The sequence below is a fragment of the Syngnathus leptorhynchus genome, chromosome 8 (genome assembly GCF_054491065.1).
Source record: "Syngnathus leptorhynchus isolate UIUO chromosome 8, UIUO_Slep, whole genome shotgun sequence".
NCBI lineage: Eukaryota > Metazoa > Chordata > Actinopteri > Syngnathiformes > Syngnathidae > Syngnathus > Syngnathus leptorhynchus.
The window spans coordinates 13,694,208-13,708,236 of NC_141202.1; the positions used below are offsets into that span (position 1 = coordinate 13,694,208).

General features: G+C 42.0%; 1 protein-coding gene across 6 annotated transcripts; it reads left to right on the forward strand.

The window, feature by feature from the left end:
- Positions 1 to 1,520: 1,520 nt before the first annotated feature.
- LOC147053824 (cyclic AMP-responsive element-binding protein 3-like protein 4) lies at positions 1,521 to 13,141 on the forward strand. 6 transcript variants are annotated; one of them, XM_085917790.1, is made up of 10 exons: positions 1,521 to 2,285; positions 3,284 to 3,580; positions 3,926 to 4,005; positions 4,069 to 6,835; positions 9,883 to 10,004; positions 11,050 to 11,109; positions 11,373 to 11,437; positions 11,564 to 11,661; positions 11,726 to 11,785; positions 12,859 to 13,141. In XM_085917790.1, exons 2-4 carry the CDS (start codon positions 3,373 to 3,375, stop codon positions 4,162 to 4,164), a joined length of 384 nt encoding a protein of 127 aa, XP_085773916.1. In that variant the 5' UTR covers positions 1,521 to 2,285; positions 3,284 to 3,372; the 3' UTR covers positions 4,165 to 6,835; positions 9,883 to 10,004; positions 11,050 to 11,109; positions 11,373 to 11,437; positions 11,564 to 11,661; positions 11,726 to 11,785; positions 12,859 to 13,141. The 6 variants fall into 6 exon arrangements, 5 of the variants coding, with proteins under 5 accessions (XP_085773916.1, XP_085773918.1, XP_085773920.1 ...); XM_085917792.1 differs by lacking the exon at positions 1,521 to 2,285 and having other exon boundaries at positions 2,966 to 3,580; positions 11,702 to 11,785; XM_085917794.1 differs by lacking the exon at positions 1,521 to 2,285 and having other exon boundaries at positions 2,966 to 3,580; positions 11,730 to 11,785.
- The last annotated feature ends 888 nt before the right edge of the window (positions 13,142 to 14,029 follow it).

The following is a 14,029-nucleotide window of genomic DNA, read 5'->3' on the forward strand; positions in this document are numbered from 1 at the left end:
TTTCCGGGACCTGTGTCGACCCTTCCGGTTGCAGATTCGGAGGGCAGTAAATGCTCTCACACACATCTCCAACCTATTGTCCAGCTCTTTGCTTCCAGGTTTGCAGAACAGACGACAGCGGACCCAGAAGGGACGGCCGAGATCCAAATAACTCCATCGGTCTGGCTGAAGGTCCTGAGACGGAGGTGGACGGAGCCGAGGTGGACTGGCCCTGATAAAGTGGTGGAACGCATCTCACATGCTGGTCGGCAAAGGAGAGACGTGGTATCATCTGTCCCAGTGCGCTCCAGTGAAGGGTTCCTGCAAGGAACCAGATCCGCCATCGACAGCGTCCCCGCCCCCAGTTCAAATAGAGGCAGAATAATCCTCTTCCCCCTTGGTGGCCAAGTAGTCTACCCTGACCCACTGAAGACAACGACCACGCGGCAGACATTTCCAGGTTCTCCCCGGACGAAGCAGAGCTGCAAAGGGGGTGAGAATTGTGCTCACCCTCCACCAGTGGGCGTGCCAAGCCCCCAACGGCTGAACAATCACGAGCAATTTTTTGTCTTAAACTGATGGTATTGATAACGTTCTGGTCGCCTAAGGCAGAGGGACCGTGTGGGACTTTTCCTGCATTATAACATCTTGCCGCAGGTTTTTCACTCACACACTAAAATTGAACTGGAATATTGAGGCAAAACCTCCTCTTCACTGAGAATTATTGCTGTCATTGTTTGCTGTTTGTTATCATGTATCACCGTTCACGATCCCCTACATGTCCCCTATCATTTACTTTTTAGTGTTGTTTGTTGTCTGTTTTCGTTTACCTCTTTCGAGGTCAAAAAGGGGATGGAAGAGGGAGCAACAGCAATGTGTACATGTTCTATTAGGGTGGACAATCTCTGTACAATATGATGCTCATATATGTACAATTCTTTTATTATTTTATGCAAACATAACTGCTCAATCAGAACACGAATACAACTCACATAACTGTATGAACACACACACATTGGCAAACACACACGCACACACAGGGGGGTGGCGCCCCCCACACTCAGGTACGAAATGGTCATGTGACAAGTTCCCGCCTCAGGTACGAAATGGTCATGTGACAAGTTCCTGCCTTTCCGGACAGTATAAAACAAGCTGACCTGGAGAAAGAAGTTGTTGTTTCATCTGCTACCGTGCCTTGTGTATTGGCCGCCATTAAACAACCCAAGATCTTGCCAATAAAGAATCAACTCTATACTCCACATCTTTGCTTTCCTGGCTCAACAACGGACGTCCCGCACAACACGCAACAGTTGTTAGTCACCTAAATGTTGAACAAAGGCTGAGATGTTCCAAAGTCAAATTCTGAAACATGGCCAATAAAAATTCTTGAATTTTAAAAAAATTTCAGAGTAGGTACATGGTTTTACAAAGCGTGGGGTTGTGGCATTCAGTTGTAGTTCTTCAAACGACCGCAGAGGACGACAAAATGTGCTTGGTGACGATGAGCAGCAGTCGAGAGGCAGGAGAAAACGAAGAAGAGAAGGGGGCGAAAGTAAAGTGTGACAATTTCACGTCAAGCTCAAAAGCTCCTTTTTACGGAAGAGGATTAGAGCCAGTGAAGAAGAAAAAACGAGGGGTGACAGGATTCTGACTTTTTTTACTTCAAAGACTGACTTTAAACTCAGAATTCTGAGAATAAAGTCAGAAATCTGACTTTAAAGTCAGAATTCCCAATTTCTGACTTTAAACTCAGAATTCTGACTTTACTCAGAATTCTGACTTTAAAGTCGGAATTCTGACTTTAAAGTAAAGGGAAATGTGCTTTCAGCAGTTTGCAAACATATTTTTTAAGGTTGTGTTAAAATAATAATCATATCAATATAATATCTAGTATTGGAGTGCTCGTGTGGATTGGTGGGGGGTGAAGAATGTGTAGGCACACTGCATGAACTTGTCTTCTTCGAAGTGTTGTGGAGTACGGGACGAAGGGAGTACCGGACGATAACACCTCAAGGTCGGTGAGGAACGAGAACATAGAACAACACCACGTCCAGGTGGTCGGGCTTCGAGAAGAAAAAACCCAACCTCCTAACCACAGTGATAACACCTCGACGGGGAGGAGATGGCCATCGACCAATCATCACACAATGTTTTGCATGTTTTAATATTCATATTGTGTATCTTTAAAACTGGGCAACCCGGAAGAATGTGTCGTCTTTTGGTGGTCACAGAAACGCACGAGTTTTAGTGTGAGGGACCCGGGACCCAGGCCTGTATTAGTGCGCTTTGTCAGGAATAAACAATTGGTAAATTTGGTCTTATTGATCTACTGGTCTTCTCTTTGACAGAACGAACTCGCAAAATTGTTAGGTGCGCCAGTGTGTGGATTGGTACATAGCAACTTGTGTTAAGTGTTGATCGCAATTTGGAGTCAGATCAATAGGCATGTGAAGAAATTGACAATAAAGCGGACTTTGACTTTGAATAGCTAAAATCCATAGGCTAACAAAAGTCAGAATTCTGACTTTAAAGTCGACGTGAAACTGGCGGCAGGTGTTGGGCGTGACCCTTCCGGACACCTATCTCGTCTTCGGCTCTTGTTTTTCAGTTCACCTTTTTAAAATCACTTTTTGTTTCCTTTCATTACTCATTACTCTTACCCACCCCCGTGTTTTGTTCAAAGAAAGTTTTCTTCCCGCTTTCTTCCTTACGTCTTTCATGAATAGGCTGGAGATACCAAATGTGCTTGAAATGATGCGATGTATCATATTTGGTTCGGTGAACGTTTCCAATTGACACCAGTTGGAATCCAAGCGTTGACTCTTATTTGTCCTGTACGTTCTTGGGCCGCTTTCCGACAAAATTCAAGGTTTGACGTCACTGCAGTGACAATCTGATGCCAGTAGATGGCAGCGCTGCCTTGCTTGGATCGGGAAAGGCGAAGATGAAGATTGCGGGGGGGATTCTGCTTTGTTTGTAACGAAAGCCCGTTTCCACTCGTATTGCTTTACGACATGAGATGTCGTCGAAGTAAACTATTGGCTTCAAAGTAACTGCCCTGCTTGACATGTTTTGTTTTTCCTGCTTTTGGGTCACAAAGTGGTGGTTTTGGTGAAACCCCTAAAGGACAGAAAATGTTAGACATTCGTTTTTCCAATGGAAAATAGAGAGTACTGCTTGTACGGTTCAGAAGGACTCGAAAAAAAATAGAAGCACAACAAGTAGCATCACGGGGGAATCTCAGCAGCCGTCATTGAGCCGGAGGCTTTGCCATCTGTCTTGTTTCCTTTCACCCCTCTTGCAGGCAGGCCATGGACGTGGAAAACGCTTGTAACCTCGGTGGCACGGCATCCCTCGGTTGGCAACGGGAAGTGGCGGCTGAGGGCCTCCCCGATGTCCGCCCCCTCTGGTCCAGACCTTAGCCGCCACGAGCCGGAAGACGTCCTGCGCGCTGTGAACCCCAACGAGGTTTTTGATGGTGACGGGCCATCGTTGGGAAGCAAGGGCCCCGTCGCCCCGGCCACAGTGTACCAACTGGTGTACGCCCTCAGCACCGAGGAGACAGAGCCAGCGGCCCCGGATGTCATTGCCATCCAACTGGGTGAGGACAAACAACATGTGTTCATTTGGTGATAGCTTGGTTAAAATCACCGGCTAGCATCAGGCAGTTGGAAAGTTGGCTGGCTTGTGCGGGAGCCTTGATTGGTTTTATCAGTCTCTCTCCTCACCAACGTTGTCGACACCTAGCATTGCGCCAACAAAAGCAATCTATCGAGCTGGGAGTCGCCATCAGAAGCAGATGAGCGCTTCTACCTTGGAAATTGTTTGCTCATTGCCGACTCGCCACCGGCATTGCGTTTTGATTGGAGTAACTATCTCTGTCGGCTTGTGCAACCCAATGCGGTGTGGCTCCCTGCCGGACGACGCTAAATGTGTTCCTCTGCAGAGCCATGGAGCTCGCATCACTGCATCGTCGGCCAGCTCCCGCTTAGACTGGAGTGTACGGACACGCCCGCTGACTACGGGGTACGGGAGTGCGTGTGTGTACGTGTGTGTGTTTCTCCTAATCCGTTTGTTTGTACGCGTCAGGTGAGTGGCACTCTGCACCTGACGGCCGAAGAAGAGAAGCTGCTGAGTGAGGAAGGCGTGTTGTTGCCGGGCAAGCTTCCTCTCACCAAGGTTTGACACGGGTCAATGTTACATCACGCATGGTGGTGGCCCTTCCCCTGGTGATCAAGTCCATGCATCCATCGTTTGACACCTTCATGTCTTCACTGTACTACAAACTTGATTATGATGTGCGTGAGCTTGAATAATGACGTCAACGCGCTCAATAATTGACCAGGGAGGCAACAGGAGCGCCTACATTTCCTGCCGAGGCGGCGGCCGCACACAGTGAGATCGATTGAGCTGGGACTCGTACGTCCACCGGGACTGGACGCCATTTCCACATACATGAGGGCTTTTGCGGGACTTTTAGCTGATGACAAGCGGGCTACGTGAAGCAGCGCGTGAGATCGGTTGCAAGAGCAACTGAGTCACCACCGTAGCGTATGAATGTAGACCAACTGAAAGCGGCATGTGGCATCTTGGCGCGTGTATTTAATGTGACCAAAAGGGGAATTTCATTGATTTTGAGAACAAGTAGTGCTTTGGTGCCATGTTGTGGCGCCTTTGTGCCAAGGAACAACAGCGGTGCCTCGTCGCTGTTTTGTAGCACAGAACTATCAGTCGGTTGAGGAATTTTGTTTTGATAAAAGTAGTGCTTTGGTACTGTCTTGTAGCTAATCCTGATGCCGAGAAACCGTGTTAGTGAGTTTTGGAGATGCATCATAATAATGATCATTCATCCATCCATTTTCTGAAGAGCTTCTCATAAGGGTCGAAGGCGCACCAGAGCCTATCCCAGCGGTCATCGGGCGGTAGGCGGGGTGCACCCTGAACTGGTCGCCAGCCAATCACAACACACAAGCAACCATCGGCGCTCTCGCCTAAGACCAATCTGCCTACCATGCAAGTTTTTCGGAATGTGGAAGGAAAGTGGAGAAAACCCAGGCAGAAAGAAGGAAAAAAATAAAAAAATTTGCAAACAAAGGCAAGAGCTGGAATTGAACGGTGCACCTCTGAACCCTGAGGCGGACGTGGTAACTGGTGCACCACTGTGTCACCCCATTACTGATATCGTTTGATTTAAAGCGCCTATCAGAACATTCAAAGTTGCTGTTCAAAATGCAGTAAGACAGACAAAAGTAATGCTTTCGCAATGTGTCGGTGTGAGTTGAGGACTTTCATCATCTTAAGCACCATCATGAGACATTCTTGTCACTTGTTTTATTTTCGCTTCGTGGGAGGGTCTGCTTGGATGACACTGCATGGCAAATGCTTGCTGACAGATGAGCTAGTGGCATAACATTTTATTTAAAGCGTCTATCAGAACATTCAAAGTCGCTGTACAAAATACAGTGAGACAGACAAAAGTAGTGCTTTCGCACTGTCGGTGTGAGTTGAGGACTTTCATCATCTTAAGCACCATCTTGAGACATTCTTGTCATTTGCATAGTTTTTGCTTTGTGGGAGGACCTGCTTAGTTGAGCTGCAGGCAAATGCTTGCTGACAGATGACCTTGTGGCACGTGCCTCACATCACGTTTGTAGTATCCACACGGGACTCTCACGTGACATGCAGGTACATGCTCATGTATGCGGTGTGACCAGACTGAGCACTGATGGGAATTCTTCACAGGTCAAAGCGCTATTGAATGTATACAATCAGAAAACAAGAAATTTTTCTTTTAGAGGTTTTTAACGTTGGTCTCATATACGCGCTACTAAAAAATCCCGACCATGTTGTTATTGGTCACTCACAAACTCCCTGACTCAGGTGGGAACCAATTTGTGCTCAAGTAAAGCTCGTGGCCCAGCAAAGTGCAAGACGAGCACAGGCACTGACACAGTGACATGCCCATCATACGATGGGGTGGAAATACAAAACAACACAGCATACGATACGACACAACTATCTTGATTAAATGAATGAATGAATTGCGGTTGAAAAGATAACGTGTCATTATGAGTGTAGTATTTGCCGTCATAGCGAACCAACGTATCTTTTCCCAGCATCTCATTTCCTGTCATTTGTTCCCTTTTCTTTGCATTTCCTTTCTTTTTCTTAGTTTTTTTTTTCTGTCCTGGCGGCTCATTTCCTCCCATGAGCCTCCTCCCCTCCTTTCGCGCAGTCCCTCCCTTGCTGGTTGGGTTCTGGTCCGCCGCTGCCAGTTGCCACTTTGCCTGCCGTCTTTGCGCGCTGCCCTACTGGTTCATTGTCAGTCGACCGAGTGAGCAGGCAATTGGAGACAGCTATGGACAATTTGCCTTGATTTGACGCCGCCGTCATTCATTCGTTCATTCGGTCCTGGAATCTGGACTCGTTTTGGTTTGGTTGTTCCTGTCCTGCTCGGACTTTGGTTATCTTGATTCTCCTTTCTGTTCTTTACTTTTGCGCGTTCCTGTGAGCGACAGCCCGATGTGAAAGTTACTCCGAGGACACACATGGAATCAATTTGACGGCTTTGCAACAATTTCAGCAATAATTTCAAGAGTGCTTGAGCCAGGGGTTCTAGTGTTTTCACTCCCCCCCCCTTCTCCTCCTCCTCCTCTTTTGTTCTTTTGGGGCTGATGGAGGACATTGATTGCGTTGGGTTGAACGGTTCAATCAAAATTAATGTGGCTATGAGGTCATCGTCGGCGGGTTTTGGCTTTAGCTAGTCTGTTGCTAGCGCCTGAGCTGCTCCGCATGCTGCGTGCTTAAATCAGCAAAAGTGACTAAATGAGGACACAAGACGTCCACACTCTTTGAGGTAAGATCAAATTATTTTGTTCATTTTTTTTAAAGACGTTATGCCCATCTGCATTTTAGTAGCACATGGTTATCAACAAAGGCACGACTCGAAAAACAAACTTCGAATCTAATTTTAATCTCTTAAAACCTGAGTAATAAAGTCAGAGCCAGTTCAGACCTCCAGGGGGCCCAACGAGAAAACATAAAAAATATGTCAAGCCCCCCACCCCCACCCCCCCCGAAGAGACTGAAGATACAAAATTTGACTGTCTCAAATTGTTTAATATGAAAAACATTAACAATTACTCAGTTTTATATAAACAGTTGCTCCACCTCCTACTCAGTAACAGCATCTACACAAGTGTTAAACTACAACAGGTTAGTAGATAGGTAAATAGAGGTAACAAACTTAATTTCTTAATTTTCTGCGTTAATAGACTGCCCCCTAATAGTAGCTTGCCTTTTAGTAACCTGATCTGAAACGTTTATTTATATCAATGTGTTAAGAAGTCAATATGTAAAATTAATTAAAGGGTACCTTTGGTCATTAGCTATATGAACATTTTTCTATTCTACGAATATGGCTTAATCAAATCCCTGAAGTTTATTTAAAAAAAAAGCAACTCATGTAGGAAATACATGGCTTTTAGTAAGTGTGACATGGAAATACTGGGAGCATCCATGTTGCTTAGTTTGTGGCCCGGATCAGGCAGCTGCGTGACGTCAGCAAGTTGATAGCATCTTGGCTGGCTCCAATCTCGTCCCTAGCGTTGGTGCCAACAATTTTTGCCCATAAACAGAGGAAAACTGATGCGAAAAGGCAGCAGCATTATGAAAAGAGATCCCAGAGACAAAACATTGCCGTTCTGAGACAGGTATGTATGTATCTGTGATAAGCAGTTTTTGTCCCCGATTTTAATGAATTACTGGGCGATTATTGTGGTGTGTTTACATTGGTTTCCCGTCATGGCGGGCAAGTGCATTTTGCCGGGGTAGTCAGTTTCCTGTTCAGTGATTTTAGTAAGCTATGATCAATTGGTCTTTTAAGTAAATGTTTGGAAGCTGATTTGTATAATACAGCGATGAGAATGGCAAAGGTGAAAAAGCACGGACAAGTAGCGGGGGGGGGGGAGGAGATACGCTGTCGCCGGGCGGGGGAATGCCCGCGAGAGTCGCCCAGGCTAACGTCCGGCCAGCTAGCCGGCCGCCCCCCCCCATATATAAAAAAAATAATTTTCTCAACGTATTTACGAAAATACTTTCGGCGGAGATCCGCGGAAAATTCTTATCCCTGTATAATAGAATACTTGTCCCTGCCTCGAGCTCGCTAGAAAGCCGGATAGCTTTGCCAGTGCGAAATGGGGACACAACCTTTTCTACAGAACATCTAATCATTGTATTCATTTATTCCTACATCATTACTCACATTACCCTTAAATTTCAACATAATTGATTTCTTATAAAGATAGTATATAGTCCTGATTGGGGCACCCCAAAACGGAATCAACGTTGTGACGTCATATCCGGGGCGCCATATTTCTTCCCCAGGCAGCACAAGTGCCGATCAAACGGCAATGTTTCAGGCGATATATCTCTTGTCCCTAAGAGGTGTTGTGTTATTTCTTTTTTGATATTGTACATTTGCTTTATACTAAATCAGTGCCTGCGTTATACGGCTTGACCAAAGGCCCCTTTAATGGCAATGGGTAGCCTAACCATAAAAAGAGAGGGGTACATTACCTTGCTTACCTGACTGCTGTTGTCTTTGCTCATTGTCATCCCTGTCAGCCATAGACGTCTATTAGACGTCTGGTCTTGTATAGACCTAATTTAGACGTCTAAAATTGGTCACAGTATAGACTTAAAGTAGACGTCTAAATTTAAAAAAGTTGTTTGTATTTGTGTTTTAACAAGCATATTGATCCATGCATGTGAATTGGTTATTTCTGTAAACTGATAGACGTCTATTTTAGGTTATTTTATAGACGTTTAAATTACGTCTATATATAGACCTAAAATAGACGTCTAAATTAGGTTTTTAAATCTATTAAATATAAAATATTAAACCATAAACCAGCTGTAGGTTGTATAAATAATGAACAGAGGTTGCGTTGCTTTGTTTTAAACGACTATTGACCCGGGTGAAGTGTGGTTATTTCTGTAACCTGATTGACGTCTATATTAAGTCGATCCGTAGACTAATTTAGACGTCTATATTAGGTCTACACCTAAACCTAATTTAGACGTCTGTTTTAGGTCAATAGAATAACCTATAGACATCTATTTTAGGTCTACACGGCCCTAAAATAGACAACAAAATTAAATCCATCAAATATGAAACATTAAACCCAAAACCATTCGGAAATTTGAATTAAATTCATTTGTTTCAAACAGGCAAGCCATACATAACCAATCAAATGAAGACAAATACACTCAAAAGCACAAGCAAGGTGAAAGTCATTCAAACTATGACTCTGTACGAACTACAGATACAAACAGAAAAAAATCCACTGCACAAAATAGGCAGAGCCTACCTGTTTGAAAAGGAATGGGAAGTTGTATAAATTTATAAATTTAATATTCAATATTAATATTGTACAGAAATTGTGATGTTCTATTTTAAACAACCATTGATCCGTATGAAGTTTGGTTATTTCGGTAACCTGATATTGGGGCTATGGAATAACCTAAAATAGACATCAAAATTAAATCCATCAAATATGATCATATTTCAAAATATAAAACTCTGAACCAGCTGTCAATTGTATAAATAATGTACAGAATTTCAATCATTATTAATTTTAACCATATGTCTACTTGTAGATTGTCTGACCATGTGGGGGATTGAATTAAATACATTATATAGTGTACACCCCAAAAATTGGCTCAAGTGGATCAGAGTAAAATAATTATTATAATATTTAATAATTATAATAATTATTAAATAATTATATCAACTTGCTCAAAGGGCATTTGGGGGATATATTTTACCTCCCCCCACTAGGGGGCAGGTACTCAAGTTTCGCGTTAAAAGTAATTGGTTTTATTTCCGGTTCGGTTCGCCAGTAATAAAATCCTGGAAGACGAGCAGAGACGATCTTTTTCTTCGAGTTGCGAGAGTCGACGGTGCTTCAGAAAAAGAACAAACCAACTTACTTTTCTGTAAGACAAAGAAGGGCTGCATTTTGGTGAGTAATAATTTTGAACAGAGCACGCTCTGTTATGTTTGAAGAATGTTTTTGCGATTAGTTTGTTTGTATGTGTTTGTTGGGGGGTGGTTCGGTAAAGTTAACATTCTTTACTTTTTAAACATGGTTGAAACCTATTCATCTTACTATTTTAATATAAGGCACTTTATGTTGCATGAAATGTATGAAGTGACCCATATAAACAAACTACTTTTGCGAGTAGTTTAAGTGAGTGTGTTGTTTGCGGGGGCGGGTTGTTTGCGCGGTTGCAGGACTCTGTTTACATTAACTGAAAAAAACAATGCCTTTTTAAAAGTTACAATATCCTTGAGTAGCATACAGTTACTTTTCGAGGCCAAATTGTCTATTCTGAACAGTTTGGGATAGGTTCTGTGTGTTCCAAGAATGCTTTAGCGGGTAGTGTGTGGTTGTGGGTGTGGGTGGTTATTCACGTGGTTGCAGGATTCTTTGCTTCCATTAACTGAAAAAGACCAATGCCATTTTAAAAGTTAATAGTTTGTGACCTTTTCCTTGGTCTTTTTCCTTTTTATTCAGCTAATTGTATTTCATCTTTTATCAATTTCCTCCCAGTTTAATCACCGGCCACCCAATAAACACAGACAGACAAATGGCTCAAGCACATATTTGATATTTGTTCACCAGTACACAGTATTTTTTTATTTTTTTACATTATATTGCAGAATTGAATCCCAAAGCTGTAATTGGTTTTGCAAAAATGGCAGAGGCAGTCATAAAAAGGCCAAGCTATAACCGTAAGTTGAGATAAAAACAATTCTGGCGTCATGGCAAACATGTAATTTCGCCTTTTACCCTAGTAGTGAACCATGGCGACAGGTTATGCGAAAGAAATGAGATGCAACAAAAAATTGGTTTTCATATGCAGTCACGATGATGTCATTAAAATGTAAACATAACTTTTTATAAGTGCATGGAACATTAATGCAAACTACTTCACAAGTTAAAATTGTGTTGTGTATTGAGTTACTGATCAAGTCTTGTTCTTTTTCCCCCCCACCCCCAACAGAGACTCTGACCCCATAGAGGCAAGCTCATTCTTACCCCAGAACTCTCCCAAATCCACAAGGTACAGATTTACTATTGATATATCTTTAATGGTCGATGTAATCAATATTGTTTTGTGTTATCTTTGCAAAGTGATATTTTATTTGTTGTTTGAATGTATTTCAATACTGATGTTGAATTTGACATTTCATTTTGGATGTTATGGTCTTTTTTTACTCATGAAATGTTCCAAAAAAACTATAGGGGGGTATATTTGTTTTCGACTGGGGTGTAATCCACTCTTAATTCATATAATCATTTCTGTTCATAATTTGTAATATACAGGTTAGAAAGCTGTCTCGGATTGGTGGAAAGGATTTGAGGACATGCACAAACAAGACAATGGAAAGGTTTGAATACACATACAAGCTTAAGATATATACCATGTATTGGAAAAGACAACAGTGGACTTTAACAATGTGGCGGTGCATTCCCCCCCCCCCCCCCCCCCCCCTTTTTTTTTTCTCCTGTTGCAGACTCTTCACTAATAACATAATGGCACTGTTCAATATGGAAGGTAGTGGCCTGGGCAAGATGGCCTTCCAAAAGACTGCCTTCTATGACATTCTCAAAGGTAAATTTAAAAACAATATAAATTTCAATTGTTATTTTAGGATTGTGTCATGTCAATATGCAAGGTAGTGGCTGCCAGGGCAAGATGGCCTTCCAAAAGACTGCCTTCTATGACATTGTCAAAGGTAAATTTAAAAACAATATAAATTTCAATTGTTATTTTAGGATCGTGTCATGTTAGTGTGTGTGAACTGGGTAGCTGTGCCATTCTGATAGTTAACTAATATGGTCTGTCTTCATTAAAGTTCTATGGTTATAGTTTGACTTTATTTCTTACTGTAAATTTTGGGCTATAAGCCGCACCAGACTATAAACCGCACCAGCTAAAATTCTCAATGTTTTTTGTTGTTGTTAGTTTTGTTTTATACTTGTATAAACCGCACCAGACTATAAGCCGCACGTGCGCACGAGTTATTTACAAAGAAAGACAGTACACAGAAAGCCTTTTTAAAGTTTTAATCACATTAACATTTTTGTTGTAAACACGGAAGTAACAGCACTTGCTGGGCTAAAGTTTTAATAGCATTAACATTTCATTGTCAACACGGAAGTAACAGCACTAGCTGGGCTAAAGTTTTAATAACATTAACATTTTGTCGTAAACACAGAAGTAACGGCACTAACTAGGCGGGTAAAAAAAAAAAAAACAGTCAACAAAGTCACTGAGAGCCATCTTTGTCCACTGAAACCAGCAAAATCTTCCTCCTCAGTGTCTGATTGGAATATGCATGTAAAGTCGCCGCATGATTGCGTAAGGTTTTTAATGTTTAATTCCCATTTGTCAGAGAATATACACAAAGATGATTGTCAGGAAAGAGATGATTATTTAGGGACGCATAACCTTTATTAACATAACAGCACAACAGCGGTCCACAGCCTTTTTATGAGTGTATAAGTGTATTAGTCATGAGAAAAATCACGGGGAAAAAACTATATAAGCCGCACCGGACTATAAGACGCAGGGTTCAAAATTTGAGAAAAAAGTAGCGGCTTATAGTCCGAAATCTACGGTAATTACTTACAGCGTAACCCAGTCAATAATGGGCGGTGCCATTAAGCCAGGTCCCTTGAAACCATGTTTAACCTTAGGCTTACATTAAAATGTTATGTTTTTCTGCGGCCTAGCAAATTTCATGCATCCTCATCTCATATTAATATCGCAAATTTACCATTTATCCTCGTTCTGTGTTTGCTGAAGCTGTCCAGGTCTCATACCCGGAGGCCACGGAGGAATCTGTGTACAAGTCCATAGCACTGAAATCAAAACAAGCGCCAGCATGTTGTGGTGGTGGGGGCTATCAGAGGAAATAAACAGAAAGATGCTAGCTGTACAGTTTTTTTTTTAATACATTTTGGATTTTTTTTTAAATTTTTACATCGTGGTTTTCCATTGAAGTATTATTTTTTTTTTTTTAATTTTGTCCTTGTGCAGATTTTTTTTGTGTATACTGCTTTCAAAATAAAAATATATTTTCACATTCTTTTGTTTGTGATTATTTGATGTTTTCAAAAATACATTTATTTGGATTTGCTGTTAGCACCAAGAGCTCAGTATGTATTCATTGTTGACATATCTGTGTTACTGAAACAAAGAAGTCTAAAAACACTGTATATTTTCCAAGGCATCCTGGAGCTACACAAAGGTAAGGATCACTGGTTAAATTTATTGAAGAGAACCTTAATATTTAATAGACGTCTATATGTTCAAATGATCACTAAGTTGTTAGCGCGATTAGCGCTAATAGCTATTAGCCATCATTCGAACGTCTACTCAAACGTCTAAAAAAAAGGTTCACGTATAGACGTCTAATAGACGTTTTTTGCACAGACGTCTGTATTTATTACACTTTTTAAACATTTTTAGACGTGTTTTAGCCGAGACGTCTGATTAGCATGTAGACGTCAGACGTCAAAATGCTCGCAGGGATGAAGACTCCTTTTTCTTTTCTCATTACCCGATTTTAAATGCCGCGACATCTTTGCTGATAAGAGTCTACTTCTACAACGACACGCTGTTGCAAACCATACAGCGCTACTAGTCTAGACAAGTTACAACACGTGATAGAATGATAACGTCATGCGAGTCGCACAAGGCCTAACGCTAACTGCGGAGTGCGCGTATTGGGTGTTACAGGTTAACTTGCTCCCATGTTATCTTGCTCCCCGTCTCCAGTTGCGCTAGTTAGGGTAAAGCGTTGTGCGCAATCTTGTGTTTCGTGGCTGCAGATTCGTCACAAGCGATATGGAACTTGCCTGACTCCAAAACTGTTCAAATTCTCAATATTAACGTTTAACGAAATGTCTAGTTTACATTTCCGACTGGCTGCAAGAAATAGCAAACAAAAACAACAACAACAAAAAAATGGAAG

What these genes read in the sequence shown, in the direction of transcription:
- LOC147053824 (XM_085917790.1), top strand. Translation starts at nt 3,373, where the DNA reads ATGTCCGCCCCCTCTGGTCCAGACCTTAGCCGCCACGAGCCGGAAGAC. An exon ending in TGTCATTGCCATCCAACTGG is followed by an intron (nt 3,581 to 3,925) that starts GTGAGGACAAAC and finishes GTTCCTCTGCAG; the next exon opens with AGCCATGGAGCTCGCATCAC. An exon ending in ACACGCCCGCTGACTACGGG is followed by an intron (nt 4,006 to 4,068) that starts GTACGGGAGTGC and finishes TGTACGCGTCAG; the next exon opens with GTGAGTGGCACTCTGCACCT.